General features: G+C 37.5%; 1 protein-coding gene and 1 non-coding gene across 8 annotated transcripts in view; one reads left to right on the top strand and one right to left on the bottom strand.

Moving 5' to 3' along the window:
- Positions 1-21,339, top strand: part of LOC134806611 (synapse-associated protein of 47 kDa) — a 120,168-nt gene that overhangs the window by 84,707 nt on the left and 14,122 nt on the right. For all 7 annotated transcript variants that reach the window (XM_063779953.1, XM_063779973.1, XM_063779938.1 and 4 more), the window contains 2 exons: positions 16,150-16,287; positions 16,786-16,925. In XM_063779953.1, the coding sequence (XP_063636023.1) occupies positions 16,150-16,287; positions 16,786-16,925 (278 nt within the window). The remainder of the gene's footprint in view (positions 1-16,149; positions 16,288-16,785; positions 16,926-21,339) is intronic.
- LOC134798643 (U6 spliceosomal RNA) lies at positions 5,125-5,228 on the bottom strand. Its single transcript, XR_010145240.1, has one exon. It is a non-coding gene; the product is annotated as a U6 spliceosomal RNA (small nuclear RNA).

Raw genomic sequence — 21,339 nt, 5'->3', positions numbered from 1 at the left:
AAGTGATTTCGAACTAGACTTTAATAACATTGCCATGCCTTCGTTCCATTCCAATTTTCATGTTATTTCATTTCCACCCAAGCATTATGCTGTACATAATAAAGTTATTTCTAATAAGTAATTTAATATCATTTTACTGATATAATATAATTACGCAGACGTTAGCGAATATGTCAGTGTCCAACTCTAAGTAAGGCTACTTGTCACTTTTTCTTTGGGATGGCATCTACAATTTCTAGTAGTTTGTTTAGGTAATTATGAACACCTTGCCTGCTTCGCTTTTGTTGACTGTACTCACCCGCGTCCAACAAGCGATAACACCCGTATGTTAAGCTGTTTTAGGTTGGCGCGATAATATTATAACAATCGCCTGACGATCCGGACGGACGAGACACGATAAAAACACCCATTAGCGGGTAACGAGCTCGAACGTGTTATACGACATATAAAATGTTTGATATACACGTATTATATAGGTACGATATACTCGTAGGTTACGCGCGCTGGGCGGTCTGGATTAATTATCTTTTCTTGATTAACAATTTTGTTTATTAATCGAGTCGAGGGACGCGAGGGTATACGGCGAAAATCGAAATTCGAATAAAGTCTATGTCATAACCAAATCAAATGACAGCGTTTTACACAAAAATAAAACGCTAATTAAATAACTTACCATATTCGAAACCTAAGAATAATATTGAGAATGGCAACATTGTGTTGTCGGTCGTATTGTCCTTTTCTAGCATATACGTCCCTCTCTCTCTCTCACATTCCCACCACAGAGCAGTTGGTTTTGACAGGTGTTTGACAGTTACCGCCAAAACAAATTTCCAAGTCATTGTCTCAAAATTATACATATTTACACCAGGCAGGATTAAAACTTTAGGTTTCGAATATGGTAAGTTATTTAATTAGCGTTTTATTTTTGTGTAAAACGCTGTCATTAAACAACTGTACCGATATTCGAAACCTAAGAATAATATTGAGACGTGTTTGTTATCGCCTGGTGGTGGGAAGACGCCAAGCCAATGTGATTATACATGTACTTATTATGTATATGTAATATTATTATATTACGAGTGTTTAATTAATTATGTAGTACACCCTTTATTTTAAGACCTGTGAGGAGAGAGGTATTATGTAAAGCATACAATTTGATATACCATTATATTATGTTACTAACTTTACATTTCATATACGTACTTAATGTACTTATGAATGTTCAAAGAGAAAAAAAAAATGAGTCACCACAATGGTGCTATACTTAATTATATGTATGTGAAAACTAGGTAAAAGAAGATGAGATAAGTCAGTCTACTCTTCAAGGAGCATACAACATCTGTGATAAGGAGTGATGTAATTCAAGTATGAAAAGAATAAAATCATAAAGTACTCGAGTAGTTCTTATTATTTTATAACTCCCAATTATTAACAAATTTGATAATAATTATCTAGTAAAGTAAGCAGTTGCAGGAATATAACAAGGACAAGACATTTCTTATTTCCAGAATCCCTCGGGATTAAGTAGACGAATATTTTAAATATTCGTTATAATTCACTATCACTACCCACAAAGTTAATATTGGGTACCTACTTACTAAAATGTCATAGGGAATTACTGAATTCCTTTAATGACTGTGAGTCAGTGTGAGCTATATAGGTACTTGGTTATAGCTATAAAAATGCATTTAATCCTTTGTACGCTTTACTAACGCGAACGCGAGCTAATGTATCTAAACAAATCTTACTTAAAATTGTGAAGGTTACTTTGAGAGCTTAAGCCATAACATAACACTCATGTGGGCACGCCTAGTTATGACGCTTTTTGGTGCTCTTGGCGTTCAAATGGTTAATATAGAAATGCCACAGAACCTTATCAATTATATTTGTAAAGGTGCCGGCTCATTCTGCTTATATTCATGTTTAGCTATCATCAAGTGACCTTAATTGTACTCATTAATTTCTATATATGCAGTAAGAGTAGTTTACCTTATCTGGTGCCTACTAGTAGGCATAAGCTTGATTGGTTCTGAACGCTAAAGTGGTTTAATTTATGTAAACCATGCATAGCATTGCTTAATTCTGAATATTCAGTTTCCTCTTTCCAGTGTGTAAATTATTAAGAATAAGGTTCGAAACCTTAGCTCATCGCATATATGTTTTTAACCAAAATGCAAATTTGTGTGTTTATTTAGTGATCATACATTATTTGCAATAACTGTGCGGACCATGGGGTCCCCGACCTTTTGCCGGGCACCCGTGGGCCCAAAGCCAACAGCGCAGAGCCCCTTTAAGAGGGACCTATTTCATCCAATGCTAGAGTCAACATTTTGTCGAATCTATTTGATATTTATGTATACTTATCCTCCTTATCAACTAAGGATAATTGTAACTTTTTGATATCAAATATACGCCGAATTGTCAATTATTTTATATTTTGAAATACATATAATATTACTGGATTTGGATCAGTGTGCTTTTGAATACTATATCTCTGGCCTACTATATAGGCCAGTCTATTAGCATCCCGCCTCCTGGAAGGCAGTCTACAGACTTTTTAGATATATATTCACAGTAGCGCTAAGTCTGTGGACCTAGTTTTCCGACACTTGACTGCATGAGATTGTTGTGAACATTTTTTCAGGTCTCGGGCAAGAAGGGTACCTAGATAGGTTGAGGTCCTTAACTTGTGGATTTGGTAAGAGCAAGACACAGGCGGGGTGTAAATTAATTAATCCACCATGTTTCAAGAGATTCATGTGCATTGATGCCTTCAGGTAACGCTGTTCAGACAGACTAATACTTTGGCAGAGTTTTGCCAACATATAATAAATGACTGCATTTGTTTGGGTGTACATGTTCCACACCAAAGACATATTTATATATTTCAATCCATTTTTGAAAGTTTGGCGTTTCAAAATAGCTTCGCCTTTTCGCAAGGCGTGCTCCTGTTTCTCTATTTTATTGTGCAAGCGAACAGTATCACAATGCTATAATTTTGTATAAATTGAGAACTAGAGGGTCATGCCCTAGGCGTGACCGCCCAGAAGTTGTGCTAGAACCTCTCGTGCAAACCATTCAGTCACTGTTTTTAAAAACCTTTTGTAGTGGGTACATTCCACGTTCTTAAATTTGTTAAACGTGTAGTATCAAACTGTGACAAGTCATGATAAGTGAATTAAGTGGTAACAGTATCTGGTCCGTGCATAGAAGCACTTGCCCTTGAGGTTAGGGCATGGGTAGTTTATAATAAACTTAATCCGTGCATGGGAGCACTTACGATACAGGTGGTTTAAAACTTCCAGGGTCACAATACAGACATAAGGGTGTAAAATACATAATTCATAAACGCCCGTTAGGCCAGTTTTGTATATTTTATTTCAAACATGCTTGTGCAGCACCGCCAGCACATAATAATTTCCCATACCATGGCAGTCAGGGATATAATAATTAAATAGGTAGGTAACCTTGGTCATATCGTGTACATAGGTAGGTACTCGTAAACATGTTAACTGAAAGACTAGTGCTCTCGAGGCAAATATAATTTATGCAACTGTGAGCTGCTCTTACATTGGGATCATATGTATTTATTTCTAGTCTGCCTTAGCAGGCCTAGACTTCAAAGGTTTTTAGATATTCATAGGGCCGTTAAACGGACCTTTTGTACACCTTGAGCAGGCTGTTTGTCACACTATGAGTAATATATATTGTAAACATAGCTTATTTCAGAATGGAATCGTAAGCTCTGTCGTGTCGTGAGCTTACCGAGCCTGATTTAATTAGAGTCCACAGATTATCTGGACCTTGGAGGATTGACCACTCCTTATTCTAATTATCAATATTCTGCCTGATTCAGCGACTAAATTTCTTAGTATTATCTATGCCGCCCAAGTTATGAGGCTTAGCGTCTCCAGACCACAATTTTATTTATATATTAGGTTGCAAAGATTTTATTATCTTTAAAATAAAAATGAATCGAAATAGGCCTGGAATCTTAGGTTATTTTTTACCTTTTATGATTTTAGAAATGTTATTGTAAATAGTAAGTAGTTTTCACTTTTACCACAGTTAATTAGCCCAATTTTGGGTTTAGCCAACAGGGTGTTCGGGACCCTTAGAATAGATTGGTAGACAGAAATGAAAACTCTAATAACGAAGCCTTGCCTATTTCGACTGATTTTTACCCAAAACATTATTTTAAACCCTTTTTACTTTCTCTAAGAGGAGATATTTACAAATTCATCTTTGTAATATTTTTCTGATTGTGGCCTACTCGCTCGCTTGTGTTATAACCATATCATTTATATTTCTGTGAATATGTCTGACATGCCTTGCGCAGGCTTACATAGGTTATAATATCATCATCAATAACTTGACGTCAGTTTGTGAACGAATCAAAGATTCTTTGGCACACCTTACGCAGGTGGAAACATGGCAGCCTTGCGCAGGCTTAGATAGGTACATAATATATTGGTTTTATCACAAATAACATGACGTTAGTTTGTGAACGAATAAAAGATTCTCTTAGGCACACCTCACGCAGGTGGAACCATAACAGACGTAGGTTTAAGAATATCATTCAAATCAAATACCCTGTGGGTAATATTCCCTTAGTTGCGGGTTCCTTGCTCGACAAGGTGAAAGGCTTTAAGCAGGCTTTAACAAGCACTTTTAGAGAGTGTCATTCACGGTGACGCGCAGATTTGCCAAAACTAAACTTTAACTCTACAGTTAACTAATATAATTTGACAATATGAACCTAACCATGCGTCTTCGTCAATGAATCAATCTAAAGATTCCCGTATCGTTAATGCCTTTCCAAATCACAGGCTTCCGATTTTATTTGAAACGTTTACAAGTGTACTATTTATGTAGGTAGGTAGGTAGGCTTAAGAATTGACCCTCTTGTATGTAGTTACGTATAGAATTAATAATCAAATTATTCAAATCCAAAATAACACAAGCACATATAGCAACTACATGTAAGAGTTCTTTCCTTAACCTTTTTAGGCTGTAAGTACCTGCTAAGTTATTTATTTAAGTAGGTACCTACCTACATTTTAACCTTTTTTTTTTTTTTTTTTTTTATTTTTTTTTTTTTTTGGAGAGATATAAGTTGGTAGATAAAGAGTGAAATACTTCACGATTTCGCATGTTATTCTTGCGCAGAGCCATGCTAATCTCTCTCTATGTTTAGTCAGATTTAAGTTTATGTACTGCCGAAGTACTCACTTTCCACAGAAATAAATGCAATGTTTGCGATGTAGGTTTGTTCGTTACCTTGTGTCCCTCAGAGCGGAAATAGAAGCTCCGCGAAGCGGGGCTTCGTCGACTCCTAAGCGGGTACACATTATTTATCAGCAAGTTTATTACCAAAAAATAAATTTTGCAATAAATATTATATTAACCCGGAACGGGATAAAAAGACAAATTGCTGATAGATACTTGGACAGATAAAACCTACACGTCTATAAGCTTCTACCTTCATACGTAGGTTCTACGTAACACGTATTAACTATCCGATCCTTTCGTATTCGAAAACACAAATCACTTGAAAACTGAAGGGTATGCCTCCACAGATCACCATTTAAGTATTATAATTTCAACCGTTATTACTTATTATACACACACACAAAGATTTAAACTAACAAGACTCTGAAGAGACTTAATGTAGGTATAAAATTAAATTATAATGGTGACACGTGCACGCTTTACCAGCTCGATGTGTTTTCTAACATGTGTTTTAGTATTTTCATTGGCATAGCCACGGTGCGCGCAGGCAGCCTTTGAAAACACTTGCACATCACTATTCCGGATCGTTTTTATTTGCTAGATAGTTTAACGGACAACTAAATTTAAATATTTATTTCGAACGGCAAAAGCCGTTAGAAACTGTTTTTCAATATAGTCAGCTAAACTGGGGTACAAATTCAAAAACTCACCAGCAGTTTAGCTTCACGACCTTCCAGATGGAAAAACAGCAAGCCAATGGCTTGGAAATTTGTTTTGGCGGTAACTGTCAAACACCTGTCAAAACCAACTGCTCTGTGGTGGGAATGTGAGAGAGAGAGAGGGACGTATATGCTAGAAAAGGACAATACGACCGACAACACAATGTTGCCATTCTCAATATTATTCTTAGGTTTCGAATATCGGTACAGTTGTTTAATGTCAAATGGAGACAGGCAGGCAAAAAACGTGTGTTAACCATAAAAATAGTTACGAATCACGACAGATTAAATTCAAAATCTACGTTCAAATCTATGGCTCACGGTAACGCGACCTTTATTATAAAGTTTTGAACAACTTGAAAAGGACACCAACATGAGAAGAAATCGAACGTGCGATAATAAATATGTAATAAGGTGTCATTTTAGTGCGTGTGATAAGCTTAAATACTCTCCGAATAGTAGACTTGAAAAACATGTTTTTGAAGTGAAAACTTCTTTAGCGGCGCTGTGCACATTTTGAGATGGGGAAAAAATGTTAAACTCGAGACAGCGTAAGGCGTAAGGCGTAACCCTCTCTTTCTACCGCGCGGCGAAAATGTATGTCTGAGCCTGCTGTTTCGTTTAGGCGGCGCAGGGCGCTTGCGCGACGTCACGTGTGACGGATAATGTCATTGTGTTTTTCTTTTTTGATTTAAATGCCAGTTTCCCTCAAACTGGTATTAATATAACTGTAGTACTCACAGTGATGTGCTTAGGGGTTTCAAGTAATGCGACGAAATAACGCTTGATGGCGTTAACCTCAATTATACATAGTGCTGCAGACATTTTGCACTAGATGGCGCTGTTATTAATATTTTGAGTTACTATGTCGTTGAGTTTTCACTTTTGCCGGCACTCCCGGAGTGCAACCCGTTGTTTTTAGGGTTCCGTACCCAAAGGGTAAAACGGGACCCTATTACTAAGACTCCGCTGTCCGTCCGTCCGTCCGTCCGTCCGTCCGTCTGTCACCAGGCTGTATCTCACGAACCGTGATAGCTAGACAGTTGAAATTCTCACAGATGATGTATTTCTGTTGCCGCTATAACAACAAATACTAAAAAGTACGGAAACCTCGGTGGGCGAGTCCGACTCGCACTTGTCTGGTTTTTTGGTTAAAAGTGTAGGTTAAAATCTGGAGTAATCTATTGAAAACCCTCAAAGGTTTATGCTAGATGATCTATCTATTATGCCATAAGGCCCATAATGAAGCATCTTAAAGTAGGTATTAATGTGTAGTTAATTTACCTATATTTATTGAAATATGCATCTGCGTTATATAGCCTCTTCAATTGGAGAAACACAAAAGCTAACTTAGTTTATCTTTATCGAGACGAGAATACACAACGAACGGCACTATATTGCAATACCGTCCGTGCCGTGCATATTGTTATTGTTAGTTTTGCGCCCACAACGCTAGCTTTCCAAACGATATGCAAAATGTCTGAAACTTGGCGCTGGTGTTGTAAAATAGTGCTTTTGTATGCTTGAAGCCACAATTTAATATAATAGGCTTATTATACCTACACGTGTCACTAATAACCGTAGTGATATTGAATTGTTCAAGGTTTTAATTAGTCATGTTCTGATCTGTAACTTCAACGCTGAATTACATGCTTGTTCCTATAGTTACGCCAACATTTCTTGCAATTGTAAAATGAGTTACGATTGTTATAGTATTTATAGGATCTTGATTTGGTATAGAATTTACATTAGTCTTGGTATATCACGCACCTAAGATACAGGTTACTTGAATACGGATAAATATTTAAACGTACGTATAACAGGATAGATCTCTCAACGACTAGCGACTGATGAGAAATTGACCTAAATTTCTCATCAGTCGTTACTACACTAACAGTATTATCAATAACTAATTAAAATGGGGTCTTTACAATGGTAAATTTGGAAACACACAAAAACAATTGTAACTAAATGTAGTTACATTTGTGTAGTGAGTTTCCGAATGTTGTCTAAAATTGTCATAATTATTTTTAACGAGTTTTGAGTACTTACTTATCTTATTCGCTATCACTACGCTGTCTTGTCGCTGTGTTACGCGATTGTCGCAAAAGAAAGTGCAAAGTTTTATCAATGTACGTCTCTATTTATTATATGGATATGCCTGTATATATGTCACATAATTCCTCAATCTCTGTTCGCTGCATAAGGCTTGGCTCATGAGGTGTCGTTCGTAACTAACTCATTCGCGATTCCCTTTGCCTCAAATGCCTGTCGTTGCGTGGGTTCTGTTCCATCAAGTTTTATTTCTAGTCGATAGGTACGTGAGCGGGTTTTACATGGTTCACTCTATGTGTTCACTCTATTGGTGGCGCTAAATGACCATGCGTTAGGAAAGTACGTCAGAGTTCAGAACTAGACGCAGCAAATGCTTATACTTTAGGTTTATTTTTAGAGGTGCTTCGGTTCTATTCGTTCTATGAGGCGTTTGTAGAAAATGCCTGGTTGCGCACTACTTATCATCAATCATCATATTTATATAAACTCTCTCTATCTGCATTCGACGATTTATTACTCGCGTTTTAACTATAATTCCAAGTTGGTTCTTATTCAATTAAATTCGCAATTATTTATTTGTTCATCACAGGTACATAAATAGGTTAATAGATTATAGGTTCCATTGTTATGATACGATTTTGACACTAGGTATACTTGCATCTCGAGCGCCTCAATAAGTTCTAGTGACATGCCTTATAATATTATATTACTCGCAGTGCATCTATATGGTGATCATTCATTATATTTGGTTTTTGAATACAATTTGAAGTGCAGTCGTGATTAAAACAGCTGGTTGTTTTTTGGTAATTTTAGACCTTATTTTATGGTACGTGTTTAGTTATTTTTTTTGGTAAGAGAGATTTTCTTATTTAGGGTACCAAAGTATTTTTGGTGGTCATTATATTTGTAGCATTTAAAAATCTGAATACATAGCCTGGATTATTTCTGCCGAGTCGGCTCGTAACAGTCATAGTTACGTATACCTACTTACAAGTTTAGTTTTTCTAGCTAGAAACTAGAATACGGCGTTGTATTCCGCCGACTTTTATTACGGAGCTGCGATACGTGAGGTGATTTCAGGCGATGCCGATCGAACGGTAGAAGAACGTGTTACGCGCTTGGTATGTTTTATGTGTTGGTAGGTATTAGTAAAGTTATGCTAGGCCTTTGTATTTGTCAACATACAAAGTCGACAGTCGACATTATAGCTACCTATAGGAATAGTACCTATCACCATCAGATATAATCGCAGCGGCCAAGTTTAAGCGAGTCTAACAAGCCCTTGCTTTTTTTATTTTTCCTTATCCTTCATTTTGACATATTTGTTAGAAAGTGAGAGAATTTAACAAAGGTTTGCTAAGTTATGAGTGCGGGGGTTAGTCACTAAATGTGACGTTTTCAACTAAAAGTTACCACATTGTCGGTTGTTGATAAGGTCGATTTAAAATTGAAGCCATATGAAAATAGCATCTTAGTGACAACCGACAGCAAGTACCCTTTTGGTTGAAAACGGCACAAATACGCGCTGTGCGAGAGAACCTATTGAGTCGCCCTTTTCAAACACTAAGTGTTCCTAAGTTCCTAATATTTGTTACAGTCTAAATTCGATTACTACAGTGTAATTTATCTCCGTGTACTCGGATCCATTGGGACCTATTGTCCTCAGCTATCGAGTGGATATCGAAAGCTAATTGTCCTTGTCTTGTCTTCGGGGAGATTGTGGCCGTGTTTCTGAGATTGATGTCAAACTGAGAAAGGTCATTTTCACAAGTGTGTTTTTTTCTAAAGTGTCACCGTGGCGTATCGTGTCGTGATTATTCATGACGCAGGATAGCCGTGTCCTCTCCCGGGCGCCGCCTTTGTCCCGCACGGAACCTTTGTCCCCTAACGAGGCGCCGTAAACCCCCCATTATTAAGCATGGACGCCGAGATTTATCTATCACAATATACTTGATGGAAATGCGCTCGCAATGTTATTTGTCTTGATAAATTTGGTTTAAAGGAAGTTCTAATTTGAAAGCTTAAGTAAATTGACACATGATCTATTGACGCTTGTATGTAGAAAAATTATAAAAATAATTTAGGTTTTATATGTCCCGCTCCTAAAACACCTCGTACACGAAAGGGACTTCACACACACCTTTGAAAATCGTGACATGAAAAGTTGTGAGCTTTTTCTACACCGAAAAATAGAATCAAGCGATATTCCGTACATAGTTCCGAATGTTCCGATACTTCTGATAAACTCATAGAAGGTCACGCGTCTAAATTTAACCACTTGATCATCGCCCCTTATCAATTTATAATTTCTAATAGTGAAAATGTTAATGCACTTTGTAAATGTAAACATAAAACATATTTCTAGATATTCTGATGGTCAACACTCTTTGCCGGTAGGTAGGTACCTATATTATATGCAATAATATATACTGTGCAGCCAGAAAGTATTCTAAAGTGACGTTCTTTGATCAAATAGTAAACAACCCTTAAATTGTTACAAGGACGAATACTTCCACAACTTTCGACGTAAGTGGCCCCTCCTTATTGTATTACCGAGACAGCCCCAAACCATCCACTGGCCGTCCATGCGCCGGATTAGGGACACCAGGACAACCCGAGACACATCGAGATCCGGCCACGTTCTGACCCCCGCCCCATTCGATATATCCCCCGTCAACCTGATTAACGTGGGTGGAGGTTTTCTTAAAGACGTAAAAGACGTAGAACAGTTGTCTTGAGAATTTATTGCCTTATAGATTCAGGTCGATTTCCAATCATTGTGGCTAAGGATTCCGAAAAGACTTGATTTACGAATATACCTAGTATGATATAAGTGAATTTATAACGATCAAGTATACAGGGTGGCTAAAAAATAACTGCATTCCCGTTGCCTGGGAGGTTTTGGGATTATACTGAGCAACTTTTACTATGGGACCAACCCTGTTGTTGCTGCTGTTTCATACATTATGGCTGGTCCATTTTCTATAGGAGGGTTAATTTTTTTTTTCGCGATTTCGGTGTTGGTCGCATAGTAAAAGTTGCTCAGAATAATCCCAAGTATACTTGGAGTGAAGACAATCTTTTTATAGATCTAAGGTTTTTACGTAGCCAAATTTTAGGTCAATTCACAAATAGAATTTATTACTAATTTGGTATTGTTCCGTTAGACTGTGTAAGTACCTATAGATGGTCGTGCATGCAATGCATTTTCAATATTATCATCTTAAAATCATTACCGGTTCCTGTTACGATATCCGGAATTCAGTTCAGCTCTTTTAATAATTGAACCGCCATTGTTTAAGCCGGAATCTGGTAATCGTAATCGAGATAAAATCTGCATTCCATTCCGCCGGAACAATCCGGATCGCCGCCGAGCCCGGATAATCCGCGTCCGGCCATCGCCAATTTTCCGGTAAATACTATTATTCAATGGAGGGAGGAAAGCTTGTTTGGTTTGCGGATATTTGCAGCGTTTTTTAAGACGACTGTAATTATATCTTATAGTATCAAAACACGAGTTCAGAAGAAAGACCTCCAGAAAAGATCGGGCTTCTGGCAGCTGTTTATCGATGTAACCAAAGTATATTAGTAGCCATAAAGTCCAATGATGCTCGTATCTACATTAAATAAGTGCTACCAATGTTTATCAATTTTATAGTTTGATGAGGCAAAAACAACAATCGGGCATTGGCATTTCGCTTTTATCAGGCTAAAGAACTTAAGTGATTTTTTTCTGCAAGTTAGACCAATCCACTATGGTCGAACTTGCAGAAAAAAACACTTTCGTCCTATTAGTAGGATAGCAAAATCAAATCACTCAACTATAAGTTAGCTAAGCATTCAACTATTGGACCACGGGTCCAGAAGAAAAACTAAAATAGATACAAGTAAAGCTGTGCCCAAAAATAGGATTCCCATTTTGGCTTGTTCAATCAGGCGGTTATCAGATTTAATCCAGAACATTCCGATACCGTATGTATTAACCCCGACGAGCCTGTTCATTAATGGCTGCCATTGAAACCATTCACCGCTTGTTTTGGAACTGAAATCGCAATTCGGGATAGTGTTCTGGCATTTTGAATGGAATGGGAATTAATCACGGACGGGGAACTATGCGTTTAGGGGATTGTATGAGTATTTGTGATCACTAGTAGAGCTCCCATTTATGTCTAATACGGATTGATGGATTTCGTTGCAATCAGTGGTGTAACTACGGTGGAACAGGCAAAATGCTACGGGTCCTCGGCTTTAGGAGCTTTCGGTCCAGTGAGGTGTGAGGACTTAAATTGAGGAGTGAGTGAATTTGCCACGGGCCTCGTATCGGTGATATTGTTCAGTCTCTTTGCGCTTTATGACATTTACATGTGTGTTGCGTCAGATACAGTTTGGTTTCTGATCATGTTTCTTAAATAGATCTTCACCTTGACGTACTTACGAAAGGGCGCAAAAAAAAATGATTTGATTAACTGCCCTATTCGAACTTTAAGGTACGTCAATTAATAGATCTAAAAACGATATGGATTAGATGTGTCAGTGTCAAAAGTGAAGTTTTTGTTTGAAGAAACGTCACATTTGACACTGACATATCTAATCCATATCGTTTCTAGATCTATTAACTGACGTATCTTAAAGTTCGAATTGGGCCATAATTGGCTGTTTTACTCGCCTCAGGCTGTCAAAAACGAACACTTAATTGCTTTAACCCTCTTGAACATTGCTAGGTTTCATGAAAGCCCGACGCTTAGCCTCAATTCGTCAGCTTTCGACCTGATTTGATTGCCAAGTAAATGTTTGCGCCCCGTGTATGCTCAGGGCTGCGCCGTAGGGCCGAAGGTAAAGCTCAAAGTTTTCACTGCCTAATTTGATTTCAAACTGAGACATTAAGGCAATTAGGATTTTTGGAGAAAAATCAGTTCTTATTAGCCTAAAACTAAAAGTAACCTTGATAAAAAGTTCAAAATGAACTAAAAAAGGTCGCTCAGCTTTTTAGGCTGGAAGTATTTTTGGATGTTTTGTTTATGTAGGTAATTTGTTATATGTAAAAAAATATTTCAAAATCAATAAAATAAATAAATATTATAGGATAATTTTACACAGATCAATCTAGTCCCACGGTAAGCTCAATAAGGCTTGTGTTGTATTTAAGTGTATACTTAGCGCCTCTTGCACCATCCCACAAACCTGGGGTTAACCGGTAAAACCGTTAACGCAGTTTCAAATTATACTGGTAACCATGGTAACTCCAGGTTTAACCGGTTTACCCCGGGTTACTGGGATGGTGCAAGTGGCCCTTAGGGAATTAAATTAACATTAATAAATTAATTAACATTAGTAGGTGATGACATAGGATAATATATGTACCTACAGATGTGTCCGTCAGATCACAGACATCTGTTCCTAGCGGATATAATATGCATAGTATGTATACTATGCATATTATATCCGCTAGGTATTAGTAAATATACCTAACTGTGAAATAGGTAGTGAAAATCAGTTCCATGATATAATTAATGGGAAATGTTTCCCACAAAATAATTAGAAACAATTCCACTTACAAGATGTTCTTTATAAAAAAATGCCATGCATTGCAAAAAAATACCATTGTATTCATTTCATAAACGTTCCTACAACAGCAAGGCGCCTACAAAGCGCTGAACTAGGTCAGTGCTGGTAATCAAGTAATGAAAGGCAAGCCATGAATATGGAATACTTATGCAAATCAACCGGCTAATATTAGATTTAACGCCGACGTTCAGAAATTGGGGACATTCTATTACTGTGATTTCTAATTCTGCCGGCAGGGTAATGATCTAAGACGTTGACAACTTAATAATAACCAAGACCGGACGGGATTGTTAATAGTTATATTGGTTATGTAACATTCAATCGTAGTGACAGAGTGAGTGAGTGTGAGTAGTTACCAAACGGACCCCAGGCTCCCATGAGCCGTGGCAAAAAGCCGGGATAACACGAGGAAGATGAGTGTAGAGTGACAGAGTGAGTTACTTTCTTTTATCTTTTTCATATTTAGTCTCACTTTTCTAAAATGACCACCAACGAGAATGCAGCCCATTGTACTATAAACGAAATGAAATTCATTCATAATCTGGGTATGTACTTTTGCAACTGGGCGTACACTGCCCATTTCTCCCCGACACAAAGTCGATTTTGGGCTACAAAGTGGGGAAGTGAAACTAACAACAAACACAAATCGTACAAATTAAGTGACGACAAAACTAAGTTATCTCCAAACCACGTCAAAAACTTCCCTCTCGTGACACGGACATTTAGTCAAACACATTTATGATTCACCGCACAAAAGCCTACCCTGAACAAACTAGTGTAATTAATACCAGTGGATAATTTAATGAATAAGACCGCCCCTGCCCGAAATCGGTGACCCGGTTTGGCAAATTGAATAACTTCTGATTGCTTTTGATTTACTTTTATAGTCTGCGAAGCGTGAAGAAAATGTGATATGTTTTTAAGGTCTTGATATAGGTAACATTGTGTTGTTAATTGTAGTTCCACGTTTAGTTTGTTGAGTACTGTTTTTATCATTTCTCTTGTCTTTGACACATTTTCGATGACTACTATTTCTATTCTCTTGATTTTTATTACTTGTGTCCGTTTTAATACCAGCCGATGATCCATACAGCTGGATGTTTGGATATTCTCGTAGTTCAAGAATCTCTACAAAATGTATGCAGGTTTTACCAGACCGTCGTTTGGTACCTACGTTACAACACCAGCAGCGCAGACTTCCTTACTTTTATCAAGTATCAAATCTTTGTCATGGTAGGCAATGTTTAGCAGGTCAACAGTAGCACAAAAATGTGACAAATCAGGCTGCAAACGTGCCTTACTTATCAGATCGATGAGACCTTGACAATGTCACCCCCGTTCCACAGCTTTATTCAGTTTTCCCTTTCAATTTATCCCCTGACGATAAATCGTTACTCGTTCGCGTAAACTCCTGAATTATTCAAACAATGTCTCGGAATTAGAAAAACGTAGCCCAAATGGAAGATTAGCTATCTCAAAAAATATTGTTAATCACACCCTGACTATTATCATAAATTGCTTAATGCAAACCTTGAATATTAAATGGTGAAAGAAAATGCGAAGACTTTTTTTTTCTGAATAGAATTATTAATGATTACAAAGTATCGTCCTGAGAGTAAGGTGTATTATTATATCTTTTATTGTGAGATTTCGTGTGAAATTCCTCGCTTTTTTGCAACACCTTTTCCATTATAAACACTTTCCTTTTACACATCAATGGTTCTTATGTTACCATCTCCTTTTTGTTCAAGTAAATATATATTATTTACTTGTTATCTATGATGTGTCATACTATGTATTCAAAGTTAACGTGTTATTCCAGACTTTCATGTTCCTATCATTTCCAATCCAAATACAGTCTACCAACACTGACAGACAAGAGCTTAATAACGCTTGGATTATTGAGACGTTGCTAATTACACAGTGCTAGGTATCAATCAGTGACAAGGGTTGAGAAGTGTTCTACCTACTTGGTTATGATTAAATTGTTAGCCTCAGATAGCTGAGAAAATTGTTATTTTCCTTGGCGGCTTTACAGCGTATCTAGGCTGGGGGAGTTCTGCGAATGATAGATAGATCATTTATTGATTAAAAAAATATATATAAGTAGGTACTAATACATTATTATTAATAAGGTACATTTGGTATTATAACAAATTACAATATCTTAAAATAATTTATTTAACAGAATTATTTTGGATTAGGTAATATTGAAGTTACTTCTAAGAAATATACACCGCGTATTTTAAGTGTTGTAGAGTATCCAAGTCTTACCTAATTGTAATTAGCTATTAGTAGTTTGCAATTTAAATTCTAGCCCTCTGAATCGGATATTTATAAAAGCTGAGACTCCAACTCCATTACAGTTTTTAACTCGATTTTCTTTATGAGGAACTTTGATCTCAATTCCTATAATTGTACTTTGTTTAACTTCCTGTCTGAAAGTAAAGTCCGGGTTTGCATAACATCCGGTTATTAGCCGAACTTGCAAAATATCCCTCTGAAGTATTTCCTGACTGCTAACTTAATTTATGTTACGATAAACATATATTTATTAAGCTATTCTCTTTGTCCTCAGAGCATCTTGGGCGAGTTCAACAAGGAGCAAGACGCGTTCATCAAGGGGCAGGCGGGCGCCGGCGCCGCGGCCGTCGCGCCGTGGGTCGGAGCACCCAACGAGGCCGCGCTCAAGGAGGAGTGCCTCTCGTTGTCCACTGTGAGTACACACGGTCAGCGAGAGGTGACGGCTCGGAGCCCCAACGAGACTGCAGAACGAGTGCCTCTTGCTGTCCACTGTAGTACACACCGGCACAGCGCGGTTAGCAGAGGGTGGTGCTCCACACATGAGTCAGAGTCCCAAGAAGGCGATGCCGAAAGAATTGAAAGATGATGGTGATATTGGTGATATATAAAGCATCTTGGAGCTCGATTCAGTTTTCAATTCCTTATAATGAAACGGTTATGGATATGATCTGTCAGCTGTCAACAGTGACATTTCTGGTCCGAAATTTAATTGTACAGGACGCGTTTTAATTAAAGTCAGGAAAGCTCCGCGCTCTAAAAAGCTGTCTGCTGTAAAAAATACTTGGAAAATTAGATACAGTACACCGAAATCAAAGGTGTCGACGGACGGAATATTCACAAAATGCCTCTAAGGGGAATTGTGATGTTTATCGTTTCATATAATTACAAATCGAAACGACAAATGTTCCAGGACCGAAGGAACTTCGTGCGCGCGCCACCCGCCGGCGTGGAGTTCGAGTTCGACTACGACAAGATGTACCCTGTGGCCACCGCCATCATGGCCGAGGACCCCAACCTCGAAAAGATGCGCTTCGACCTCGTGCCTAAAGTGTAAGTGCTGTCACACTTATCGTAGAGTACTTCATCATCATTATCATGGTGGTCTTTTGGTGATCTAATCTTGCATGTAAGCATGTAGGCCTCTTCCCTCTTCGTCCACTCCTGTCGATCTTGTGCCCGACTCATCCAGTCCCGGCTTCCGTGTCGTTGGATGTCGTCTACCCAGAGCTGCGGTGGTCTGCTCCCTCTCGTACTTATCTCTCGGGTCTAGAGTACTAAGATTTTTAGTAAACCTGAGCTCCTTAAAGTGAAGTGAAGTGAGTCATTTAAAGGACGGTAGCGAGTGATTGATGCCCTGACTTGCCAAACACCCTGGAAAACAGGACGTTCAATTAGCATAAGTAGAGTTCACTGATATCCTAGAAATTTGGAACCACGTAGAATATCGGATTTAAACTATCGTGAGAATACACATTAAGCTAATTTTACGGTTAAACTCACGGTCACGACGCGGCGACCGCTACTCACTCATACACTGTTAGTGCTTGAAAATGGACACCTAGGTCACCTAGGCTCTCCGAAATATGTCGCGCGAATGACTAAACACACGTGAGTTTAACCGTAAAATTAGCTTAACGTAGAATATCGATTGTATTTCTTCAACGACACCATAGTCAATCAATTTATCATAAACCATCTGAGCTAAGCAGCGGTTGACCTGCATTACAAAACATGTACGACCAATCCTAAGTGAAACTCTCGTAGGCATGTCGTATATTTCTTTTGAAAGTAGGGCGAGTCGTAAAAGAAAGCCTGTTTATTGAGCGGCAGATACAAATAGGCTGGGGATAAAATATGATAACATAAATCTTTCAATGCCGAGGCCTTAAAGTTTGGATACGCTTTTTACTATTCTTTTTTACACAGCTGTATCCAAGGTAAACTATGCGGGTAGTTTGTTGGTATTACGTAAGAACCTTTGAAATATGAGTAATATGACACAGATTATATTGAATTAAGGCCCAATGTTGGGCCAGGCAGAGCTATTACACAAGCGATAAGCAAAGCATTGCTTGGCTTGGTCACAGAATAAATAATAGTACTCGGTACAGAAGACTCACTCTCTAACAAAACGCGTCTGTTATACGATCAGGACAGATATGGCCGCTAGGTGGCGACAGCGCCACGCGCGGCTTATGGCTAGTGTGACGTTTATACAATAAAAGTGCAATGCGAACTACCTGCAAGTCGACATTCTGTTGTCAACTGTCATGGCGTACAGGCGGGTCGCGGAGCACACCTGACTGACCAACTGAGTTTTATTTATCACCTTGTAATACAACAGAACCTAGACGCCACAATGGCGACGAGGATAAAGAACGTAAGAAAAAACAAAAAAATCGATGGAGTTGCTAAATAACCGACAAAAAGTTATCAGTTTGAAATTATTTTTTCAATAAAAGGGAGGGAGACGAATGACCCAAATAGCACAGGTATGATGGACCCATTGTGGACTTAATTTATAGCTCTGAGCACATAAACATCTTTATAAGGTACACTTCTGGTATTTAAACTATATTTTGATCGAGAAAAGAACTATTTTTACGCTAATATTATTACTATAGGGCACATTTCAACGTCTTATTCAGTTTAAATACTATTTAATGCTTTTACCTTTCCAAAAAACGGGTCGGTGAACAGAAATTAAGCCAAATACAGTAAAATAAGTTATTAAAAAAAAGGAATAAAACTTTTATAGCGACTGTGTATTTAAGAAAGCGTGTAAAACTATAATTAAGTTATACGTATAATAAATAAACTGTCGCGCATATTGCTGTGTAGTGCTGAATATGTCTGTTCACCGGTAATTTACTACAGGTAACTAAGTATACCAACGTGGTGCTGTCTGCGTTAACGGTTGTTGAAACAATATCTGGGTGCGCTGTAGTTTATTATTAGCTCACAAATGTATCTAATTAACGACAAATGCTTAATAATAGTTCACATAATAGGGTTAGCACTTTTAACCAGAAGTTATCTACCTAAATAAATAATAAGTGTACGCTTTATTTAGCGTCAGACTCAATAAAAATCAACAGATCATCTGCTATACAACATGGTGCTACTTAGCTTACGTGTGCTAGTTAGATATGCATTTAAATTATTTAACCAAATCAGCATAATATTATCTGGGTCTTGTTTCTATAATGCAAAAGGAAAAATAAATAAACAAACTGATACTGTCGGTGAAATTGGTCGTAAAGCTTAAGCGTAATATGAGTACTTATTCTCCAAAAATGGAATACTTTTATGGTTGTAAATGTTGTTGTGTTAATATTGCACTCACCCTCCTGGGGCCCAGCCATACAAGGAAAAAGTCTGAAATTTGCTATTGAAATTTGAATCTATAGTGTAGGATTCAGGGTTGATTTTGTTTTGTTTAAAATGGAACGAAGCAAAACAGATGCAACTCTGCTTCAATTAAACATTAGGTTGTGTCGCTAAGGAGCAAAATGTCATGGTTACGGCGACGGCGAACATTGAATCCTGAACGAAGCGAGGTATTAAAATGGAATACTGAGCGTAGTGAGGGATTCAAGTGTTAACGCCCAAAGTGAAAATAATTTTGCTACCATGTGACCCATACTGCTTTTCACATCACATAATATATGTATAAGGAAATAAAAAATAAAAAAAAAGTTAAATTAAAGAACCTAAAGTCTTAAGAGTTTAAACCTAAAGAGTCTAAAGAGTCTAAAGAGTCTAAAGAGTCTAAAGAGTCTAAAGAGTCGAAAGAGTCTAAAGAGTAAATAGTCTAAAGAGCCTAAAGAGACTAAAGCGTTTAAAGAGTCTAAATAGTCTAAAAAGTCTAAAGAGTCTAAAGAGTCTAAAGAGTCTAAAGAGTCTAAAGAGTCTAAAGAGTCTAAAGAGTCTAAAGAGTCTAAAGAGTCTAAAGAGTCTAAAGAGTCTAAAGAGTCTAAAGAGTCTAAAGAGTCTAAAGAGTCTAAAGAGTCTAAAGAGTCTAAAGAGTCTAAAGAGTCTAAAGGGTCTAAAGAGTCTAAAGAGTCTAAAGAGTCTAAATAGTCTAAAGCGTTTAAAGAGTCTAAATAGTCTAAAAAGTCTAAAGAGTCTAAAGAGTCTCAAGAGATTAAAGAGTAAAGAGTCTAAATAGTCTAAAAAGTAAAGAGTCTAAATAGTCTAAATAGTCTAAAGAGTCTAAGGAGACTATTGAATCTAAGTTAGAGTCTAAAGATTGTTAAAGAAGTCTAAAGGGTCTAAGAGTCTTGAGAGTCTGAAGAATCTAGAGTCGTACATGTGTGCAGTAAACAGATTTTGTTGAAAATAATTATAATAAAAAAAAAAACCATTTTCCGAATAAATGTAAAAAATTCTTCCACCGAACTTAGAAAGTACCTACTACAGCTGGTAGGACCGTGGGCCTTGGGAAGGTATGGCTATGCTTAATAATTCTGCCGCGCCAGCAATGATTGCGCGGTGATCGATTACATTTGGAAACTCATGAAATGCTTACCTTGTCCTCCTTAAATAAGTTCTTTATTTAATTATTTAAACGAGTTTTCAAATGCAAGTACCGCGGTTATGGTGGTGGGGCGGGGTTGCTGATGCCGACTATGGTGCATTTAAAATAATTAACTAGACATTGACACAACCTTGCCTATAAATATGAAAACTAGTGAAGTCGAGTTTCATAGGCTGAAAAGACAATGGTATTAATGTATAGTTTATGCAAGATACGAGTTCCGTATAAATAAATACCTACAATTGGAGTGAAGACTCCGTGAGTGGAACCTAAGTCCGAATAAGGAAATACCATTGGAGTGAAAACTCCGCGAGTGCTGCATGGGATATCGGCCCAGGTAGTGCAAATGATAAGTTCTTCAGAATTAAAAATAAATATAGCTCAGGAAAAATTCCATAAAATTTAAATTGTTAGTAATATGTGACTATAATTAACGTTAAGGAGTGAAACTCAGGTTATTGTCACAAAGACTCGTTGAACTTTAATGTATGTCTTGGGGTCCAATCCTATGTATATGTGTCTACCTGTTCTGTTTGTTACACGTTAGGTTACTTCGATAACTCCTTAAGTACAGAAACTCGGTAGTTAGAAGGTACTTACCTAACGCACATGTTCCGTGCTTACTTACGGATAGTATTTAATTACAATGATGTCTTAATTGTCCGCTTTAGAATGTGCCTGAGTGTCGTGTGCCTGCTATCTGCGAGCACTCTTCCAAGTACGCACGTTTCAGAAGCTAGCGTAATGGACATTTTTAATGTTGCTGTCGACAAATTATAAGAATACTTTTCGCAAAAACAGAGTTTGTATGAACGATTCGTGTTTCGACTGATGCAACAAGAATTGTACTTTGGAAATTTCTAATCTAATCTATTCCTAATGATTCTAAATGTGATTTCAATGCGGAAAATTGAGCCTCCGCCC

The sequence above is a fragment of the Cydia splendana genome, chromosome 1 (genome assembly GCF_910591565.1).
Source record: "Cydia splendana chromosome 1, ilCydSple1.2, whole genome shotgun sequence".
NCBI classification, from domain to species: domain Eukaryota; kingdom Metazoa; phylum Arthropoda; class Insecta; order Lepidoptera; family Tortricidae; genus Cydia; species Cydia splendana.
This window is presented reverse-complemented; position numbering and strand designations above follow the sequence as displayed.